General features: G+C 39.8%; 3 protein-coding genes across 7 annotated transcripts in view; 2 read left to right on the top strand and 1 right to left on the bottom strand.

Annotated features, from left to right (window-relative positions):
- Window positions 1-5,687: 5,687 nt before the first annotated feature.
- On the bottom strand, window positions 5,688-9,153 carry LOC147303319 (transmembrane protein 238-like). 3 transcript variants are annotated; one of them, XM_086280845.1, is made up of 4 exons: window positions 9,034-9,110; window positions 7,965-7,989; window positions 7,463-7,620; window positions 5,688-6,131 (listed from the first exon to the last, which is right to left on the bottom strand). In XM_086280845.1, the coding sequence occupies exons 3-4, from the start codon at window positions 7,611-7,613 to the stop codon at window positions 5,962-5,964; spliced, it is 321 nt and encodes a 106-aa protein (XP_086136971.1). In that variant the 5' UTR covers window positions 7,614-7,620; window positions 7,965-7,989; window positions 9,034-9,110; the 3' UTR covers window positions 5,688-5,961. The 3 variants fall into 3 exon arrangements, with proteins under 3 accessions (XP_086136971.1, XP_086136970.1, XP_086136969.1); XM_086280844.1 differs by having other exon boundaries at window positions 5,689-6,131; window positions 7,965-7,986; window positions 9,034-9,130; XM_086280843.1 differs by lacking the exon at window positions 7,965-7,989 and having other exon boundaries at window positions 5,691-6,131; window positions 9,034-9,153.
- Window positions 9,154-9,258: 105 nt separating this feature from the next.
- Window positions 9,259-13,708, top strand: LOC147303318 (coiled-coil domain-containing protein 106-like). Of its 3 annotated transcripts, XM_086280842.1 has the most exons (8): window positions 9,259-9,699; window positions 10,043-10,077; window positions 10,793-10,963; window positions 11,254-11,445; window positions 11,525-11,683; window positions 11,770-11,985; window positions 12,326-12,486; window positions 12,845-13,708. In XM_086280842.1, the coding sequence occupies exons 3-8, from the start codon at window positions 10,801-10,803 to the stop codon at window positions 12,998-13,000; spliced, it is 1,047 nt and encodes a 348-aa protein (XP_086136968.1). In that variant the 5' UTR covers window positions 9,259-9,699; window positions 10,043-10,077; window positions 10,793-10,800; the 3' UTR covers window positions 13,001-13,708. The 3 variants fall into 3 exon arrangements, with proteins under 3 accessions (XP_086136968.1, XP_086136966.1, XP_086136967.1); XM_086280840.1 differs by lacking the exon at window positions 10,043-10,077 and having other exon boundaries at window positions 9,261-9,699; XM_086280841.1 differs by lacking the exon at window positions 10,043-10,077 and having other exon boundaries at window positions 9,266-9,699; window positions 11,525-11,662.
- A 2,244-nt stretch (window positions 13,709-15,952) lies between these two features.
- The window catches only part of LOC147303317 (CCR4-NOT transcription complex subunit 3-like), a 40,095-nt gene continuing 33,660 nt past the window's right edge, over window positions 15,953-22,387 (top strand). Inside the window, exon 1 of the mRNA XM_086280209.1 lies at window positions 15,953-16,103. The gene's annotated coding sequence lies outside the window, so the exon portion shown is untranslated. The remainder of the gene's footprint in view (window positions 16,104-22,387) is intronic.

Here is a 22,387-nt window from a genome sequence, read left to right as displayed (position 1 = left end):
AAAAAAATACGAGTTTTTTGGTTTATTTATAATTGTAAAAGCATCTATTCCCTTTAGTTCAGCCAAACCTCTTGTTTTATTGTCTTTCTAAAATTGATCCATGTCATTGGATTGTTTGGTCTGTTGGTCAGCTACTTGTTGATCCAAAATAGAGCTGTATAAAAAGATACATTCAAAAAAGCTCTGTTATTCCCACTAGCATGTAAAAAGTGCTGTGTGCCACTCTAACCATGTTCATTAAAAGGATAAAGTATTGATTTGGTCTTAGCACATAGGACCAAATAGAGTTCCAAGTCACTTGGAAATGAAACTGCAATTTAATCTGTTGTTAATATAGAAAAATATTATGGCAAAAAAAAATCCAAAAAACTAAACTAAACCTACAATGCAATCACACTACTTAAATGTGTTCGGTGCCATAATAAACTACCTACACCCTTACTGTTTCCATAGGGGGTAAGTGGCAGCCAGATAATTAGGTCCATTTGATTCACTGATCATAAGCAATTGTAACAATTTCTATTTTTTATTTTTATTTTTTAAAGGTTTGGTGGTTTGCAGGTCTGAAGCATTTGTGTGTATTCACGTAAAGCCAAGGAGAAAATACAAAAGTACCGATCTCAAGTATGCAATTGTTGCTGCCCATCAATATAGGAAGGGATATTTCACCATTTCCAAACAAGCTGAAGTCCAAAACATTCAAAGCAGTTCCCAAGGAGTGGCTGTCCCAGCAAGGCAGGCAGGGCATGCTCAGAGAAACAGCAAAATAAATATGAGTTCTACGTGTCAGACTGTGCAGGCCTCAGTTAACATGGTTTATGTTAGATGTTTGGCCATAATGCACAGAACTATATTTATTTTCCAGCAGTTGCTGGATCAGTCCACCAGGAACCGATCCACAGCTACCGAGACTAGTGACTGGGACGTGGAACGTCATCTCTCTGGTGGGAAGCAGCTAGTGCGTGAGGTTGAGAGATACATCAACACATGGCTTGGGCTCAGAAACCTCCTGGAGTTCTCCTGAGCTAGACTCTGTCTCAGTCTGGAGTTGCTCCTGGTGTTAGGCAGCAGGCTTTGGTGGGTATGTTAGTATCCCTCGGCTTGCTGCCTCTGTGTTGGAGTTTTTTCTGGAGCAGATGGAGGCCAGGGAGAGGGAGGTCTGGGCTTCTCTACTTAGGCTGCTGCCCCTGCAACCCAGCTCCAGATAAGAGACAGAAAATGGATGGATGGATGGATGGATGGATGGATGGATGGATGGATGGATGGATGTTCAGCAGCTACAGCTTACCAGGTTATGACTCAGGGCAATCATCATAAGTGCAGCAGCCAATCTGCAACACAATGGCTGATGCAAACTCAAAGTGCTCCGTGCACACACACACACACTAATACACGTATTACTGTAGATTGTTGCCGTTTTAATGACTGTCAGACAACAAAATATCCCACAACATCCTCCATAAAGTCTTGTCTGACTCTAAAAAATCATGCTTCATGGTTACTTGCTACTGCTACAGCACTGACAGAGAAAAGGTAGTGAGAACAAGACCAGTGAAAACATCCTCGCTGCGTCATGATCCAATTATTAGCTATATAATTACTGTCTGCAGGGAATGCTGTCCTCACACAGAGAAACCAGTAAGGTTATTCAGGATAGGAGACTGAGAGTGGAGTGAGTTTACTGACCATGCTGAGCTGTAGAGGAACACTGAGGTCGAGCTGCGAACTTTCGATGTTCATAATTGCTATTGTAGCAGATGACCTGAAGGCCAGCTCTGATTTCAAACCATAAGTGTGTCAGGTTAAAGTGGAGTCAAACAGTTTTCAAGCTGTAGTCCAAATTTAATTCACTTGATTTACCACCTAGGAGGGGCTTAGCATGCAGCCTAAGGTCAACCCAGGCCAAGCTGGCAAATTTCCTAAGAAAACATGTCAGACTCAATCTAAAACAGATCATTTATTAGATAGTCTTAACAGAACCCGTCTGGAGCTGGATCCTAATAACCTTAATAAAGAGAAGAATCAGATTTCTTTATTTTAGAATGGATTTCTTGGATACAACTGAGGTAGATTTTGTGAAAACTAGGTTTTATAATTAAATATAATTCTAAATAATAAAGTCTCACCTTCCTTTTAAAATGTATTTATTTTAATTTTGGGAATGAGTTATTTTTTGTACAAACAAAATGTGAATTTAACTGGCGTCAGTAACCAACTCTTTAGCGCTGTCTGGGTTTCCAACATCCATCCATCCATTTTCTTCCGCTTATCCGGGACCGGGTCACGGGCGCAGCAACCCAAGCAGAGAAACCCAGACTTCCCTCTCCCCAGCCACCTCCTCCAGCTTATCCGGGGGAACACCAAAGCGTTCCCAGGCCAGCCGACAGATATCCAGCGTGTCCTGGGTCTGCCCCGGGGCCTCCTTCCGGTGGGACAAGTCCGGAAAACCTCACCCAGGAGGCATCCTTGTCAGATACCCGAACCACCTCAACTGGCTCCTTTCGATGTGGAGGAGCAGCGGCTCTACTCTGAGCCCCTCCCGAACGGGCGAACTTCCAGCCACCCTTCGGAGGAAGCCCATTTCCGCCGCTTGTATTCGCGATCTCGTTCTTTCGGTCACTACCCACAGCTCGTGACCATAGGTGAGGGTAGGGACGTAGATCGACCGGTAAATTGAGAGCTTCGCTTTTACACTCAGCTCTCTCTTCACCACAACAGACCGGTACAGCGTCCACATCACTGCAGCTGCTGCACCAATTCGTCTGTCAATCTCCGGCTCCTTTCTCCTATCACTCGTGAACAAGACCCCAAGATACTTAAACACCTCCTTTCCAACACTGAAGTGCAAATATCTGCACATTCCTCCAATGTCCACTTGAGGCTGGCACACAAAACGAGTCGACCCCTGTAGACTGCTGTGTTAAAATGCCCAACTTTACAGAATCAAAACGCATGGATACCTTCTATGGATAGTTTGTCCATTTATAAAAACTGTATGGATGGAGACATCCACCTGCATCTGGAGTTCGAGCTGTGTTGTAGGTGGGCCAGCACAAACAGCTGTAGCCAGTAGGTGTCACTTCTACTATCTGGAGTCACTGAACTGGACTTTTCCATCATGTTTCTGTTGTTTGGATCATGGATAGGATTATCTGACAAATAGCAACCCTGCAAGCAAGTTAGTTGGGGCAGCAGCATCATCTACTAGTCTCTTACATCTATTTAATGTTTTAAACTTAAAGATTAAAGTAATGTTACCTGTAGAGTCAATTTGATCAAGCTTGCTAGCATTAGCTGATAATTTAGCACTCCACCCCCAAAAAAATAAAAAATAAAAAATAAAAATAGGATTGACACCACATGGAGCTATTTAAAATCCTGTGGGACCAAATTATCTTATGCAAACACAAGAAAGAGATGAAAAAAATACTTTCTTCAGCTTGGCATGTAGGAAACAAGCTTTCACGTTTGTAAATTGTTGAGTTTCTTTTTATTATTATCTACAATTTGAACTATTTCTGTGATTGCTCTGGTTTTAAATATCTAAATGTGACATCCACCTTCTAAGAAAGTACTGACTAGTAATTGGTCAGTCACTGGCCTGTCTGTCTGCTACTCCACAGGCTCCGTAATTGATCTAATCACTAACTACTGGGACTGCAGCCAGTGAGTAATCTATTATTTGCGCAGACACGTCTGCCATTTTCTGCAGCAAGGTTAGAGGTGAGCCAGATAAGGAATCAAGCTTCAGAATCAGTTCCTGTCTTTAGTTTCTCCTTTGCTTTTTATGGGGGCTGCTGTAATTGTGAGCTTAGGTGGAGTTCATTCCTCAGCTTGGGCCAAGCTGCACGGCAGGTAAAGAAGATTTTGGTCTCCGGATTGAAAGCTGATTTTAGGGTTGTACTCAAGGTCCTGGTTATAATGTATATTTTGTGACAGGTTTGGGGGCTGGGTGATGGTACATACCACAGTAATATTACTCACATATTGAATTGTGAAACATTGCCAAACGCTGCACTAGAATTGGATTCATTATTTGGCATATTCACTCAGTAGCTTTAGTGCGGCTGTGTTCTTTACTGAATGTTTGCTGATGTTGGAATTCCCACTTTTCACCAGCAGAGGCCAGTAAAGGTAAAGTAATTCTCTCCCATGCACTCTTATACATACTCATAGTAACTGATTCCTGAAGATGGAAATCTAGATGTAATGAAAAAAGAACAGTAGCTGTACTGTATTTTTTAATAAAGCAGTGGAAATTATATAGTTTATGTTGATGAGATATCATGCAATATTGATCATTGAACATCTAGATCAAACCCATTCTAGCTACTATCTTAATGATCTGTTAATGTTTCGATGGAGGATGTTAAGGTTAACTAAAACACTGAAACTGAAAAGGCCAGAAATCACTCCTGTAAAGGTCACAGTTCACTGTGCAGTCCTGAGGAGCAGGTTAAAGCTCTAACATGGATAAAAAGCTCCTGTTTTTTTGTTTTTTTTTGACCAAAGCTAAACTGATGTAAAGTAGAAAACTTTTTGGTAGTAAGATGCTCAGTTCAAGAGCCTGCAAGTCTGATGGCATGAAGGTTCATTAATGCCTATACAATCGGCAGCTTGCAGCACCATGAATGCTGAAAGGTATATTCAAGTTTTAGAGCAGTTAAACTGGCCTGCCTGGAGTTCAGACCTTTCATCAACTAAAAAATAAACATCTGGATCATCATGAAAAGTACAACAAAGAAAACCTATGATTGCTGAGCAGCTCCATCAGATAACAGTGGGATAACATTCCTCTTCCAAACACCGAGAAAGAAGACAGGAAGCTCCACGGCAGTAAACATGACCATGTCCCATTAAATTCAAGATTACTTTATTTTGTTCTTATAATTCTCAGTTTAACCATTTCATTTGTTTATATGTGTTTTACTGTGTATAAATATATATTGGTTACATGATCTGGAAATGACTGCAAAAATAAAACTTTAGAAACTCTTGGTTTGATTTTTTTCTAATTCTAAATTAAAAATTCTGAATGATTTAACTTACAAGTTACTCCCATAAGCTTCTTATACTATAAAGGCTGTAGATGGAAATTGTTGTTTCTAAGTCCCACAGCTCACCAGTAGAGGGCAGTAGAGAGCCTTTATTGTATGTATGATTATGACACAGGGGAGGTCAAAACCTCACTGAAACACCACTGAGTAAAATGCTTAATAGATATTATAATATTTTATATATATTACAATGTGGTATGATTTTCGATATTTCTGTGCATTGTCAGAATGCTCTGTTGTTCTTTGTTTTACTACTTTCCTGTCTGTAACCTCATTACAACTTTATTTCCTCTTCATTATGTTGTCCAACTGAAAAATTATTTTAATTACAAACAGTTCTAACATATGCAGAGGTTTATATGCATATTAGTCTTGTATTGTTCGCTATATATGTAAATCCATAAATAAATACAATAGTGAATTCTAACAGCTGTTATATTGTAACATAAATAAAATGGCATTAATAGGCCATTTAATGACATAATGCACGCAGTACCTGTCCTGCTATTGCCTACTGTTGTGTCTCTATTGACAGATTGCTGTATTAATATTAATATGACATTTATTTTTGTTGCATTTTTAGTTTCAAACTAAATATTTAAGTCACTTTTAAATAAACCTGATAATCAAATAAAACAAAAAACATATTTTCATAATTATATAAAGAGCTTTTTTTTATTGAAATCCAATGAGACAACACTGCTCTGTCAAACAACAGTCAGATGATATATATAAAAAAGAAGAATACTGGTCATAATAAGGCAAACGCTTCAGCTTTGTAACACTCTGAAATCTTTTGGAGAGGTCTGTAACACTTTCACACACAAACAGTTTCATTCAGCATCTGTTTTTCATTAACACTGAACACCATCAAAAGGCTTTTAAAATGAAAGGGACTTCCTGCTCAGCTGCGGTATCTGTGCGAGCGTATCTTGCGGCTGAGGGTTCGGGCGATGCGGTCGACGGCGTAGCTGATGTGTCCCTGCTTCTTGTCATCTGCAAGTGACAGGCCCTCGATGTTTCCGCTGTACCACAACACCCATCCGGCCAGAGACACGAGTAAAAACAGGGCTCCTGAGCAGAGGACACAGATTCATCATTTTTTTATTACTAGGTCATAGAAATTCATCTAAACAGAACAATTACAACCCCAGCCCATTTAATGATCTAGTCTTGAGAAAGAAGCAAAGATTATCTCCTTAATAAAAATAATAAAAAAAGATGTAGAGCACGTGTTGTTTTAAGCCTTTTTCTGTAATAGTTAATTTCCACCCACAAGTTTTCTCATGTTTTTGTGTAACATTTTATCTCCTCATCTATTTTGTTGCAGTTCTATCATAAAGGTCACTCTACTCCTTTCTTGTGCTCTGTACTTCTACTGCACAGTAAAAGTTCAAATGCTGTTTCATATTTGTAGAGTCTGGCATTTGTTTGACTTTGTTGCAGTTTAGCCTTTGATATTGTCTGATATTCCACATAACTGATATTTACATAGTTTGCATGGTTAAGACCACCTGGACAAAATCACAAATCACCAGGAAATGGTAATTACATCATTGGTGTCATATATGCAGCTGGCTGGCACATTTTGGCGGATGCATGAATGGATGAGTGGATATTGCAGCCCAGCTTCCAGCCAGGAAAGAATCTGCAAATAAACTTTGCAGTTATTCTGAAAACAGCTGACTCGACTATTTTCACTGCCGTGAGAAATCTGCTTTTGAAGCTCCATCACTTTGAGATTTGGCTCAGAGAATCACATTTTGTCTGTTCCCTGAAGGTAAATGGAGACATGGCAGTCTCTCTCCCACCTATCTTGAAATTGTCTGCCTCCAGCATCAGCTCCCTGTTTGGCACCATTGTCAGAGTACTAGCTTTTTAGCTAGCGGGTGCAGAGGAGGTGTGTGTGTGTGTGTGTGTGTGTGTGTGTGTGTGTGTGTGTGTGTGTGTGTGTGTGTGTGTGTGTGTGTGTGTGTGTGTGTTGGTGTACAGCTACAAATATGCAGACAGCTATTCACTGAGTACCTGAAGTTATAATAACTTTTGCAGAGAGCTAATTTTGATGCTTTAAAGTTCACAGAGATGTGCAAAATTCCTTCCTCTGCTTGTGAATTAATGTATATGCTGCTATGACTGTGAGTTTATATTAATTCTAATAATTAAGACCCATTTCTGTAATATACTTACATATCTATATTATTGCTAATATATATTGTAATATATCTATATCACTAAAGCACTTCTGGATGGATGCAAACTGCATTTCGTTGCCCTGTACCTGTGCATGTGCAATGACAATAAAGTTGAATTCTATTCTATTCTATTCTAATTCACGCTCCAGTTGACTCGTCACTTCTGTTTAATGTCAACCCACTTCTGTTTTTGATTAAGCCACACAAGCATACCAGAGTAGACCAACACGTCTCCAAGGTCCCTGTCTTGGATCTTCAGATTGGCGAAGACCCCCACCAGCAGAGCGGCTCCACCCACTACATCCATAAACACGGCAAACGCCAGAGCCAGTTTACAGTGGGACAACCCAGTATATTCGCCCATTATTGAGCTGGGAGGGAGGAGGAGAGGAAAGACTGTTACAATCTGACAGAACCACAAGTGAACTAAACCCGCTACAGGATCACTGATGCTTCCACATGTACTAGTGGAAGAATGATTCACGTTAACACTGACAAAATTAAACATATTAAATGTTTAAATTAAATGTTGTAAATACACAGAATTCAGACATTTACATTCTGATCAGAGTTTAGATTAAAGCTAAATACATGGGACAGAGGCCTAGAATCTGAAATGTCAAAAGAAGGAGGGACTGCTTTCCTGATTTGGTCTCTGAAAGAAATTTATGATCCTGGTCTATGAGAAGCTGTAAATACAATATCAGTCTCCTACCTGCAAAACTGGCCTCCAAAACCTGCTGACAAAGATGACACATTCAAATATTTTAGGGATTTTGAGCATCAGTGATTCTGTGTTAAACTGAACACCACTCCTGAGCGTTCTTAATCATAGAGTACCAGATAATGGTACCAGATAATATGAAGGCTCTAGCTCAAGTGGTTAACTAGATAATTATATTTTAAGACAGCCTTCCAAAGATGATTTCCTAAAAGACAAAACAAAACTGTTTTCCTTCATTAGAAAGCTAGGGACAGTAGGGACCTGAAACTTTCTACTAGAACAGTGTCTTTCAGGCAGAAAGATGACACTAGCTGCAATATAATAATGTACCACAGAACCAGAAGCAGTAGGTTATACATGATTCGTGACTGAGTCTGCTTTAAAAACTGTCTCAGTTTAGTTTCAAGATGATCCCTGTTAGGGGCAGTTTAAGTTCTGGAGGTAAGAAGATCCACGTCTCTGATGACAACCTGCAGCTTCCATAGATGCTCCATGTTACTGAACCAAAAGCCTTAAGAGGAACCACGAGGTTACTGTGTTAGTCACTGATTGTGTGAGCATCTGCAAAGTAATCTAAGATCGGCAAATGTAATAAAATACAAAACTTTACATGTTTAATTTCTTAAGACTATGGAAACAGTGTAATGTTATCAGCTTCTTATCCCAAATTTGAATTGCCTGCTCATCATAAGAGGGTTGATTTATGTGAAAGCTGCCTGTGTGAGACCCTTATAAGACTATACCAAACATATCAAATCAAACCAAAATTTATTGATATAGCAAATATTAAAAACAATAAAGTTAACCATAGTGCTTCACAGTCAGTAACGCAGACACACAGCTGCATTTTGAACTAACTGAAGCCGGTAAAGAGTACACTGTACACAAAGGAGTACGGCGTCACTGTGTTTGACAGGAGGATTCAATCTTTTTGCAAGCGGTCAACTAGACCCAGAGCTGTTTCTGCCTGGTTTGTAACAGGAGAACATAACAATGTTCTCTTGGATTATGAACTAAAGTTAATTTAAAGACTTTCTTTCACACATAAACTTTGACTCACGTGCTGCTGTTGTCCGTTAAGTTATAAAAAACAACGCCTCCGTAGACGGGTTTGTTCTCTCCACCGTGTTCTTCACTTCCGGCTTGATCTGCGCTCTTACTCACCTGCAGCCACCACGCCCTTCTGATGACACGTTTCCGGTCCGGATTTCACCCTCTTCTTCTTTTTCTTTTCCTTTGCTTCTTGGCATTTTACAGCTTCATAAACGCAAAGAAATTTATTTTTAAAACGCACTTTTTATTGTTATAGTTTCACTGTATTTATTTAATGTGAGTGTTTTATTGATTAATAAAGAATAATAAGGTCCCTTTTAACACTTTTTAGATATTTCTTTTAATTTGAATGGAAATCTTTTAGGGGGTAAAAAAAAAAAAAAAACACCGCCCCTCTGCGCATGTGTGAAACAACTAAATCTGCGCGCGGTACACCTGTTCCCGCCAGTATAATCAGGTAATTGCCACCGGGAGTGTGCGAGGCGGGCTGTAGGGCCGCAGGTGTGGCTGGTTTCAGGTCATATTACTGAAGTATAACTGCGCACAGAACTACTGGAGACAAATAATAACAGGTTTATCCAAACACGCGGTTTATTACCGCTCTGTAGCTGCTGCCCGGCAGACCTCTCAGCCATGAATCCTTCCACCAGCAGAGAGGATGCAAGCCCACCAGGTAACAACATGCGGCCCATCCACTTGCCCACAGCAGGCGTACGAGCGCCAGGAGTCAGACATTTAAACTTTTACACCTTCTCCAAACGCACTCTTTCTTTTTCTTCCCTGCACATGTTAAAAGAATGAAAAGTGGACTTGCCTTTAGCTTTAACGCAGCTAAAACCTGATCACAAACATTCCTGAGAAGCAGTGCTGGCTGCCCTTTTGTGTCCTGACATCACTTTTACTTTTAAATACACGGTTCTTGTTTGTTTGCTAGTTTTCTGTAATGACTGTTTTATTGATGCTCTGCTTCCTTCTTTTCGTTTCACTCTTTGGGCTTTCACGCCGTTTTTCTAAAGCGTAAGCGGGCTACCAGGCTATGCGAGTAACCTCGGTGAGTTGTTGGTTTATTAACCTTAACAAGCGACTGATAAGCAGTAATTAATCTGCATTCGTCAACCATAGGAGTCTCTTTTTAAAACGTAAACTTTCGCTTCGTTATTTTGTTTCATATTATTATATATATATATTTTATAAATATTATGTCTTTGAATTTGGGTAGGACGTTAAGCTAGTAAAGCTAAAGGGAAAAGGTATGAGTTTATCAATTATAGCAAAATTCTGTCACTGCTACTTATTTTTGTATTATGCTTTGACTCGGGATTTTGAAAAACTGAATTTATTAATCTCTATAAAAATGACTTTTTAATTGAGAGCATTTCCTAAATAAGGCACAACCTTTGGGGATGAGCAAGAGAAAATAAAGTTGTGGCTGAACGTTGAAACCACAGAATTATTACTAATGTGGCCCAATAATAACAATAATTGTGTGTGTGTGTGTGTGTGTGTGTGTGTGTATATGTATATGTGTATATGTGTGTATGCCTGTACGTTCAGCACTAAGGCCTCAGTGTGAACTTAGTGTTTGTGTATGAAACAATAGATGGTGGACAGAGAGACACACTCTTGTTGTGTGGAATATCACCTAACATATTAAAATGTTCATACTGATAATATTTATTAAAGGCAAGATGGAAACATTTTTCACAGACTTCAGGTTTATTAGTTACTATTTTTGAGTTTTTTCCTCTTTTCTTTTTTTATGTCAGAGCACTACATGCCCCAGTCATCATTAGCAGCTGCAGCATCATCTTCATCAGCAGCAGGAGGAGGAGGAGGAGGTTTATATCTAAATGCCTACGAGGTCTCCTTTCCCCTGGAGGAGAATATAGAACGACCTCCTCCCTATCACCTGAACCAAGGCCAGCAGATGATGGATGGTATGTCACTGAAAATGTTTGTAATTCCCAAACAGTTGATGCTTTTGTTAAATTCTTTGACCAAAAACTAGAAAGAACAGCTTCAATCACATCCCGATTGTTTGATTTTAAACACATGGTGCTGGTTTATAGAAGCAAAACTACAAACATGTCACTGTCCAAAAACATTTCGACAAAACATGTATTTTTTGGCTTCCTGGTATAATACGTATTCATAAACTGTTAACTTGAGATATGTATGTATGTATTCATTATTTCCCGTCTTTTCCCTCGTCTTCCTCCTCCTGCAGAGCCAGTGGTGCAGGAGCCTCCTCACTCTCAGTACAGCACCTTCATCCTGATCTCTAACCTGCGCGCTCACCTCTACGTCACTCTGGAGAAGAACGCCTGGCTGCAGAAGCGCATCGAGGAGCTCGAGGAGGAACGCAACTTCCTGCGCTGCCAGCTGGACCGCTTCATCGTCAGCATGAGGAGTCCTGAGGGTCAGGCTCGTTGACTCTCACCCCATTTAAAGTTTTCAGAAATAAAAAAGCATTTGATTTTGTGTTTTCCCAATTATAGAGTGGAGCGGGGATGCCCAGCGTGGTGTGAAGATCCAGCCTGCCAGCTCTCCTTCCCCTCCATCCCCCATGACCACCAGGTCCGGGATGACCCTCAAACGCATCCAGGGATCAGGATCTCGGAGCCGCCGCAACGCTGGTGAGGAAGATGCTGACACACGTATGTAAATGAATATGTTCTAAATGCTTAACTTTAAAGTAGAGAAGTCTTTTTGTCATGTTTTTGTTTTGTTGGGGTTTTTGTAGCTGTAACCAAGCAGGAGTTTCACGTGGAAGAAGACAAATACTACACCGAGGACGAGTATGTGGAGGAAGAAGAAGAAGAGGAGGAAGAGGAGGAAGATGTGGACTCTTCAGTAGAGAAGGGGATTAGGAAGAAGGGCAGAGGGCGGGTCAGTGGAGAGCCAAGGATGAAGATGAGGAGGGTCTTCAGGATCACACACGGGAGGGAACGACAGAGAGGTGAGAGTCATGTGACAGAAGACATGATGTAATATAACTATAATTCACATAAATCTTGTTTTGGTTCTGATGTGAAAAGTTTAAAAAACAAAAGTCGTGTTAAAATCCAGAACTCTGTTTTTAATCCCAAAAACATTTTTATCCAAACTCCCCCATGTTGTCAAATATACATAATATGGGCTCGACTTGCATTTCTAACCCCAGCTAAGAAGTCGTTATTAGAAACTCATCATTCTGAATCAGCAGGAAACAAAAACGCTACAACAACACTGTGCTGGAGCCTCAGCCTCCTGTCTATGACACACTTACTTCACTCAGCATTTTATGTTCCTTCCATCAGTTAAAGACCCAGACGGGGTTTTGATCCGTTACAAGAAGATCCTGTCCACCTACCAGCGGGTGAGGAGCATGTCCAGAGCCTTCCAGATCCACGGAGTCGACCGAAACACCATGGCCTCCACCTCCCCCATCGCCGAGCTGCTGCTGGTGGCTCCAGAGAAGGTGAGGACTCCTCTGATTTCCTGTTTTATTGAGCTGTTCTTTCAACTAAGTAATTTGAAGAAAAATAATAATAATTTGCCATCTGTATGGTATCTGTGAATTTCCACTATTTCTTTTTTAAAGTCTACATTTTAAGGAACTCCAATGATTCACTCTAAGTTTATCACACTTTCCAAGTAAAGCGCTTAGACTCAAGGAGACGTTTCTATTAAAGTTTCTAGTGTTGAAATAATTCTTTGCATGTAGGATTCTCTAAAAATAAGAAAACTTGATAGGAATAACTGCATAGAGCTTCTGTTTGCATATTATAAAACTGAAATTATTTTAGAATCCGTGAACAGTCCAACATTTCCTGCAGGTGTCAGAAGTCGGAGAGTTTGAGGCGTCGAAGGAGAAGCTGTTGGATTACGCCCGGAGGTGCTACAAGACGATGGATGACGAGACGCACGCCAAAGTCCAGACCATGAAGAAGACTCACAAGCTGCTGCCCATCTCCTACAGGTTCAGAAACTGAGAGCGGAGCGAGGCGGGCAGCAGGACCAGCTGGTGGGAGCTTTCTGCACTTTGTTCTCATTTTTCTTAAAGTCAGAATATATAATAGGATGTGAGAAGATTAAATGCCAAATTACAGGGCATATTCTGATTTATTTATTTATTTATTTTCATTGAACTGCTTTATTTATGTTTTTGTTTGTTTTTCCTTGTGCAGCTATTACAGTTGAGAGTAGTTTTTTACTCCTCTGAGCTATGACAGTGTTTCACACTGAAGACTGAAGTACTTGTTTTTTGGGGGGTTTTTTTGTTTTTGTTTTTTTTTGCTTTACCCTAAAAATTAACTGAAGAATTAAAAAGAGAGAGCGCATATGTTGTTAATTATAATAACTCATCTCTGAGGTATTATAATTTTCTTGAGGGAACCGTCTGATTCATCAGTACCTGCAGATATTTTATAGAGCAGGTATAAGAGACAGAAGTTCGAGTAAATGTGCCTCAAAGTTTTGTTATATAAGAGAGAAATATTTATTATCTTTATTTTTGGCTTAGTGTTTGATTTTTCCTTTTGCACTGAAATGATGTACATGGATTTTTGATGTTTCATTAAAAAAACTTTATTCATTGATGTGTTTCATACAAAAGTTGTTTAAGTTAAATGTGAAAGTATTAACGGTGATGTGAATTTTTTTCTTTTTTCAATTCTGATAACATAACATGTAAAATGCAATACTGTACAATAGATTAAATAACCTTAAATGTATTAATGTATTGTTTTCCTGACTCTGACTCATTTGATGTAATGAGGCTGACAAAGTGACAACGTGCTGAGCTCAGTGTTTACAAACAAAGTCATTAAGAGCTAAAGAAATCAAATTAGACTTAAATGTTTTGCTAAAAAGATGTTATCTAAAAAAAGAAAAATTAGACTTGCAGACTCTAGCGCCCTCCAGTGGAAGAATTTGGGGAATTAGTTCATTAATAAAGAGAAATTGTTATTAGGGATCAATGGGATCCAAAACATTTAATATTGATCCGGGCTCAAAACATAAAAATCTTTTCCCAGTTTTTTTTTTCATGTACATCTAAATGTATATATTACATATGGGTTTATTATAGGTCTATTTTATGCTCCACATCATTTGGGATTTGCTTGTAATTTTATTTATTTTATTTTTTCACTAATCTAATGATGAAACTGACCTCACAGCCCGTTGTTCACCAATGGACTAGTTTCAGTCATTATGCAAACTGAAGAAGGCTTGCTTTTTCTTTTTTTTTTCCCAAAATGACGCCTCTGGCCGTAACTGCGTGTGTATAAGCGTGTAAAACCTGAAGATAGTCAGATTAACAGTATTTTTGTTTCTATCTGCCATTCTGCAATTCATCTCATCTAATCAATAACGTGGAGCACAGCGTGACGTGAAAAAAGGCACATACCTTTGACGTTACGTGACGAACTCTGTATTCCTCGTCCACACGTAAACGCAAAAAAGGAGTTTTTAAAAAAAATCTGTTTTCGTTGATTCCAAACGCCGTTTACGTGTGGACGAAACAGCTGTGTTTTCAAAAATACCCGTGTAGGTGCGGACGTAGCGTAAAAGATTTAGTAGTTTATTTCATTACTACCTGTAATTTATTGCAGATTAGGCTACTTGTATTTGCTTAATTGTTTGCAAAATGTTTGAGGTGTGAAATAAACCGCAATGGAGCAAAATATGGGTGCGTGTGGTTGGAGGATGTGTTCGTGCGTGCGTGTGTGTGTGTGTTTAACATTTTTCTTGTAAAACAAAGGGGGCCTGGCAAAAAAAGTTTGGGAACCACTGCACTGATCTATGAGCCATTCAAGCATAAAAAGGCACCAAACTCAAGAAATAGTTCAATTTTGTCTACACGCAAAGATCCCATTTTAAATTGTGTCTTAGACACTTTGTAACTTGCACCCTGTTGCAAAAACACACAATTTGTTCCCATTTCTTTACTTGAATCCTTCCAAAATGACAGCAAACATCCAGCAAAGACCTGAGAGATGCATCTGACTTTTCAGTTATGTCTACTGTTCACTAAAGAAATGGTCTCAGTGGAAAATGGCTGTCAGGAAGCCATTCTTAGCAAAGGAGGGGGAAAAAGGCTGAGGTATGCCAAATTACACAATAACTCGAATGCACATTAAAGGCAACTGGTCTAAAGTAGTGCTGAATCCAATTTTGAAGGTTTGGCTACAATTTGTTATCAATATTTGCAGGAGTACATGGGAGGTCACAGGAGAGTTGTGGCTATGGGCATCTGTACAACCTGGTGGAAGCTCTGTGATGGTTTGGAGCTTCATTTCAGCTGGTTTGTTGGAGATCCTATGAAAACAGGTGATATTGTAAAAACTGTGAAAGCAGCTGGGAACAGCTTCATTTTCAGCATGACAGCATGGCTCAAGACTTTTGCACAGTACTGTATGTAATAATGGCATTCATTAAATTGTTATTTGCAATATGCAAAGAGGTCTCAGTTTTTTGACTAAGCATTGACTAAGCGTTGAATTATGCAAAATATTCAAACTTGTACCCACTAAAATAAACAGCTTGTATACGTTTATATTTATGTATTTATCTATTATAAACTACTCTTTTAGTTTTTAGCAGAAAAACAACATTATAATAAACGTTTACTGTCATGGCGTTCAAAATAGAAAAATATAAAATAAATGACAACTGCACAAACTTCATTTCCCACAATACATTGCGGCACACAGGGGGTGCGTTTAGTGTCTGAGGGGGCGGGGGGAGGTCGTAAACTCAGTTTACCCTTTAACCTTTCTGAGCGGGCCAATCAGAGCGGGAGCTACGCTGGAAGTAGTAAAACCAGCCTGTTTGGACTGACAACCGGTTTCACCGAATAGAAGCGCGGGAGCCGCCTTCGGTGCCCAATCACAGTCGAGCTAGGCGGAACTCTTGTCCAACAGGGCATCGGAGGAGGAGGTGTTCCTGGTAGCCATCTTGGATGTGCGGAGTGATTGTTTAGCGAGAAGAATTGACATTTTTTTTAAAGGAAATAACCCTTCGTGGTGAATCGCTGAAGATTTAGCGGAGTGTGGCGACTGAGGAAAGCACTCGCACCTCGGAAAAATCCAGGTAAAGTGACGGTCGAGCCAGAAGTGATGCATTTGTGTGCCTTCCCCCTATTTTCTCTCTCCCCCCTCTCCAAATTGTGTCTCCCACATCAAATAGCGCAGCCAGTGGGAAGCTGCAGCTCTCGGTACTGCCAACAACTTCAAGTGTGCGCGTTTGCATTAGAGTCGGAACTTCCTCTGCCGAGCCGCGGTGTGTAACGCGAAGTTGAGTTTGTTTTGAAGTGTATGTGCTGGGCTGGAGCTGCTCTCAGAGTAATGATGCCCGCATTGTTTGTAAACATCCCGGGCTAACAAATACTACTCCCCGGTGCACAAACGCCACCTGGGTGTCTGCTCAAAGCCTCTCAAAGAGCAGCCCGGCTGTCAGACACGGTCATAAAAGGCTAGGCGTCCTCTGTTGGTCCAAACTTAGTTCAGTGTGGACAGGAAGGGGCTGTCTCCAGATGTGTGCAGATGTGTGTAAAACTAATGCTGGAGCTTATTTGACAGTGTTTCTTTATTGTAGTTCTGTTATTCAGACTAGGACTCAGTTACTAAACAGTGAGGCTAGTTTAAGTCGGAGTCCAGGTTTCCCGCAAAAGTTTTGATCCCAGAAACCGAGTAGAGGACAAAGAGTTAGCAAATAAGTACACACAGCTGGGAGTTTAGTTAGCTAAGGTGGTTTAATGTGAGATTACCTTTAGCAAGCATACAAAGTTCAACAGCACCACAAAGGCTTCAATCACCTATTAATCCCAAACCCTGAAAGTTGAACTTCCTACATAACTTGTCATCACAGAAATAGAATACAATTTTATTTATGCTGCACCTTTAAAAAAAACACAGTTTACAGAATGCTTTGGCAGACATACAGAAGTGGAATGATCAAAGTGTAGATTAAACTAAAAATACGCAGCATACATAATAAACAAAACAAGGGAAAGCTGATAACCAGAAGACAAAGTCATAAATCACACAAGTGTTTTTTAACTTGTTTTTTTGGCCATTTCATAGGCAATAATGTACTTTACGCAGGGGGGGGGGGGGTCTCTTTTTGAGGGGGTAGCAAAATTTGTCTTATGCAGGAAAACCCTGGCTTTACATGCCGGAGTCACCTGGAGTCCTTTTTTAAAATTTTTGTTTATACAGTGACAAGCGTTTGGCAGTTTCTCAAAGAGGTTTCATCCACCTCCAATGGAAATTCCCTTCTTCCAGTGCTGCAACAAAATGATTTTATTTTTTAACCGCTTGGTTCATTTGTTTTGCAGCTCGTAAAGCATATCACACATTTTTTTGTTTTTAAATCAGTGGTTCAAATAAGGTACTGTGTGTACCAGTCATGATTAAAGCTAAAGGCCTTCTTCACATAAAATGGCCTTTGGGTCCACACATGGATAATAAACCCTCTGGAGAAATACTTTTTTTCCACTCTGGAAGTTTATCGGGATGTAAAAGGTGATGACAGTGCCGTTTGTTTTTTTTTTCTTGGCATTTACCTCTATGTGCCTTGTATCACTCGGCATCTAAACTCAAAAACTAAAGGTGTGCAAATCTCTGACAGTCTCACTTTAGCCACAGGACAGGAACATAAAATAAAATTGTATAGGACATGTGCTCCATGCCTTGAATGAGTGAACAATGATGAAACAAAGTGTGGCCTTTGTGAATCCATAGATTTCTCCCTTGTAACTGGGGATCAGTACATCTGTAGTAAACCTATGCTGCAGAGACCTCTATAACCTATATGTGCACCTACTTAGAAACATAATTACATATCATGTTGACACAGCCCACAGCTACTGTAATTGGCCTGTTCAGTACCTTGGACTCCTCCTTTGCATTTCAGCTACTTTTGTGTTGCAGTTTTTAAATAAATCGGCGAGATTATAATAATCATAGCCTCAATGTAAGGACTCTCAGATGTCAGCAGTTTCAGGAGGGAGGGATGTGAGGGAATGTACAAAGAAGTTGAAAAAGTTGAGGGTCAAATATGTTTGCCTGTAGAAAAAAAACCCATCACAAAAGTCCCAGCATTTTTTTCTATCAAGGCTGGCACTGCATCTAAAATACCAGGACACAACCACAAGGTAATTAACGTGTAATGCACCACATACAAGCATGAATGCCTGCAGGCGCGTCAGCATAGGTTATGTTATAGGCTGTCATTGCAGAAGGTTAAAACAGCTGTAAGAAGTCTTCTGTCATCATGTGGTAACCATAGACAGCCATCTTTAAAAACATTTTACAAGCGCTATACAAATACAGGCCATTTACCATTACCATGTTTTTTTACATTTTCCAGATATCCAAATATTGACTGCAAAGTTTTTATGTTTTGTACTGCAAATGTAATAATGTACCAAATACTGGTGGTCAGTCTTGGTTGTTAATTATCTGTATCGTCCATGAAAAAGTCATGTCAGTTGATTACTAATGTGTCCTTTGAGACAATAAATAGTGATATTGGCTGCCTCTTCAATGAGTTCCTCATCCCGTGGATGGACTTGGACTGCAGCTGGTAGCAGTTGATCGTGTTCTGCTCTATAGCCTCTGTGAGCTCAGAGTAGGAGCACCAGTTGTTCACTTGCTTCGGGTTCTGATTAGCGATGCTTCAGCTTGCGGTGGATCTCCAGATTAGTAGAACGATCACCAGTTGGTGGGGTTGGAGTTAGGGATGGGCCGACTGGGTATTGATTTGATCCTGACTATAACAGCTGGATCTGATGTCAGTGATGGCTGATGCATTCACTTCAGTTCTGTGTGGTTCTGTATTTACTTCAGTGCATGACAGTAGCTGCTAGTGACAGAGCTTACGTAGCATGGAGGAGGCTAACAAAGCAGCAGCAGCAGTTCGGTGGTGTTTCATGGCTGGTACACCGCAGCTTTTCTTTGTATGTTTGCAAAACCTTTTTTATTTAACTGCAGACTGTGGTTAAAGTAAGCTGATGTGACTGAAAAGTTCAGCTGAGTTGATGCATTGGCTTCAATCTTTCACTCTTATGTTTGGTCATTATATCATGTTGAAACTAGAGTGATGTTGGTTTGGTTTCACAATGGTTAGAAAGCTTTTATTACACGTAGGGTAACATAAAGCGGCTCAACTCAATTAGAATTTTTTCACTTCAGCTGTTGTCTTGAACAAAAAGAATGACTTGCAGTCTCTTCCTCTGAGATGGAGCTTATTAATATAACTCTGCTACTGGATCAGTACCCTGTATCAGCAGATAGCCACAGGCAAGGTGTTTGAAGCCTACTGAAAATGGAAAAAGGTAGGCTGCATGCATTTTTACCATGCAATGCTACTGCCAGGGAACATTTGCTAATCATCATTAACCAAAGAGTTAGAAGAATGCATGCTACCTACCTGACAGAACAGTAAAAGGTGTCAGATGGTACTCCACAAACAGAAACATGCAAAGAGAAAAAAATCTTGTGTGGTGCACCTTTAAAAAGTAAATTGAAACAAGATCCAATGCAAAGGAGCCATTTTTGTTTTTGATTGTGATTAAATGTTCATCTCCTCCTAATTTGCATTTTAAGAACAGGGGTCAAACCTGCTGCATCACTTCTTGTCTCGGACACACTTCCTGCAACACAAATAAAAATGTAAATGTTTTTTCTGTAGCTCTTAGTTTTACTCAGCTTATGTGTCAAAAGAGCATCACAAGCAGTAGCGGTGCCGGCGTCGTCACATATGCCTTTCTTTAATGGCCCGTGTCTGAACCTGACAAGTGGCGTGCTGCTAGTTTGCGCCTTAAAGCTGACACAGCATCTTCTCAGCCTCACCTCAGGCTGCTCATTAATAACATGTCTGCACCGCCTGTCCTTACTTGACTTTGTTAAGTGTACTTTGGTCGCTTTCTGAGGCATGAGGATCATCTTCTCAATTTGATGGGTGTCCAATCAACGAAGCAGCTCTTATGTCTTTGAAGTTAGAATTGAAATATTTCAGGATCTATATTCATCTGTGTGTGGCTTTTTTCGATTATGCTGCTTATCATAAGGTTTTGGCTTCTTAACCTGCTAGAAAATAGAAAAGAAATTTATTTGTTTTCTGTTTCACTCCAAGTCTAAACATTTATTATCATAATTATAACATTTTTGGCTCTTGGAGTTTGACTCACTGTGTTACCTTAGTGCTTAAATGGTTCCAATATCTCAGACTTACAGTTGTCTATCGATTGGCTTATAATAATTAATTAATAAATCCAGAAAATTTACTATCAGCATTGAAGACATTATTGTTCTCGCTGGCTGCTTTTAAAATCGAGGGAAAACTTGAGCAGCCCGGTTTTACATAAAGTAAGTTAAACTTCAGTGATGTCAGTCCGTCCAATTAGGAAGCATAAACCACCAGGAATCCATTTCAGCTGCTTTAGTACAAATCTAAGTGACAACAGGTGCACTGGGGCATCAACATCAAGACGACCCCCAAAAAGGGAATGGTTTAAGCAGGTGTTGATGGCAGACCATTGCTCTCTGCTTAGCCCTCCCAACTTTTAAGGGTTTTTGTTCCTGCTGGTAGCATGAGGCAGTAACTGCAACCATTCAGGTGTGTGCAGGTTGTCCAGCTCCTCCAGCGAGACACGGCATCACAGGAAGCTTTGCTGTGTCTGATGTTCCCGTGTTGGTGCTATATAACATGGACTATATTTGTCCAGGTTTAACATTGCAAATGATCAATCATATTGCTATAATGTCATAGTTTTGAGATGTGGAAAAATAATCTGCTAGTGTCCACAAAAGTCAGAGAAAGCAGGCATTTAGGTTTAAATTGTGTTTGTAGTTACAGTTATGGAGTTGCGGTTTGGTATGTGGTGTGATGGTGCAAAACTATGACATCACAACAATGAGCTCGGTCACTGGCAGTGTTGAACCTGGGACATTAGTTTTGGCGATCTGGGAACAGTACCAGCACGGGGATATCCGACCGTGTGGAGATGCCAGGAGAAGTTACATGAGGAGAGCTCATGGACAGGACCGTTGGTTGTTTTGCAGGGACAAAAATAAATCTGCATAATGATAAATCATTGAACACAGAGCCATCTAATGAAACTGTTATGTAAACACTGGCCACTGGTGCTGGTGAATCTCTAACAAAAAACAGCATTGTTTCGGTAGTGACCATGAGGCTGACCTGTTGTGCGATCAGTAATGATGAATAATAGCACATAATGCTCGTCCTTCATCGACAGATTGGGTATCAAATCTGAACTTCTGCAGCTGATTAAGTGCTCCTCTGGCTTGTGCCAATTTGCAGTCAAATTAGTTCTCGCTGATTGCATTTTCCCCCTGCCGATATTAACAAACAATGATGGTGATGATTGCTTTAATGAGCTTAAAGAAACTCGCTCACTGTTCACTCACTTGTGAATGTATATAAATGCCTTTAATTACTGACAGTTGACTTAATGACTTTGTCATATATAAACCCTTAAAGCAAACTTAATTGTTAGTGTATGTAACCAGAGAGAGGCACTGAGATGATGTTCTTAATCAGACCTCTGTTCCTGCATTATGCTTTGAGTTGCTTTTAGTGTTTTAGTGCAGCTGTAGTCAAAACAGGTTCTCACACAATATTATGTTATCAAGGGGCAGAAGTAGAGTTAAATTACGATTCCACAGCATGAATAAAACATCAGTACTGGGCTGATTAAGATTGTATTTATCTGACAGAAAGAAAAATAAATTCATAAAAACAAATGTGCAGTAATTACATTGTATTGGCATTTCAAGTAAGTGCGATCCACCTGGAGGCATTGAGATCATTTATCTGCAGTCAGTTGTATCTCGAATCACCTGGAACCCTAAATGACCTTCCATAGTACTATGACAGTATGAAATTACAAAATACCTTAATGCCAGGTTTATATTTACAGTAAACTGTCTCTGAAGGCCTGCAGCTGGTATTATATTTATTCTTGTGCTGACTGATGAGCTCTACTTTCCAAACATTTTTATCTACACAGGCCACCTGCAACTGTAACTGCAAGTACTTTAGGGCTGCTCGGTTATGGCAAAAGTCCACATCTTATGGTTTAGTTTTTCCAGTAATTGTAATCTGTATTATTTATTTAGTTAGTTAATTTAATTTATTTCAGAGGTGGAGGCGGTGGGGACTGGATGATCCGCTGTTTACAGCATTGCTGTGAAGGCAATGGGTGCCTTTGGTTCATAATATAAGATAAAACGAGAGCTTTGTAGCAACCGTTCATTATAAAACTAATTGTTTTATCAAACTGTGATTGAAATTAGGCTCTTATTATTGGAAATATTAGATTTTTGTTTTAATCGCTGTATGTTTTA

Source organism: Aulonocara sp. 'chitande type north' Nkhata Bay, linkage group LG22 (assembly GCF_057382095.1).
Source record: "Aulonocara sp. 'chitande type north' Nkhata Bay isolate Kocher_YH1m ecotype deep benthic linkage group LG22, A_spYH_male_GT1.1, whole genome shotgun sequence".
Lineage (NCBI taxonomy): Eukaryota > Metazoa > Chordata > Actinopteri > Cichliformes > Cichlidae > Aulonocara > Aulonocara sp. 'chitande type north' Nkhata Bay.
Note: the sequence above shows the minus strand (reverse complement) of the source record. Positions and strands in the feature narration are given on the sequence as shown.

Coding starts and splice junctions, on each gene's coding strand:
- LOC147303318 (XM_086280840.1), top strand. CDS start 9,660: ATGAATCCTTCCACCAGCAGAGAGGATGCAAGCCCACCAG. Junction 9,700..10,792: donor AGAGGATGCAAGCCCACCAG/GTAACAACATGC, acceptor TTTTTATGTCAG/AGCACTACATGCCCCAGTCA. Junction 11,986..12,325: donor CGGGAGGGAACGACAGAGAG/GTGAGAGTCATG, acceptor TCCTTCCATCAG/TTAAAGACCCAGACGGGGTT.
- LOC147303319 (XM_086280843.1), bottom strand. CDS start 7,613: ATGGGCGAATATACTGGGTTGTCCCACTGTAAACTGGCTCTGGCGTTT. Junction 6,132..7,462: donor AGACGTGTTGGTCTACTCTG/GTATGCTTGTGT, acceptor TCCTCTGCTCAG/GAGCCCTGTTTTTACTCGTG.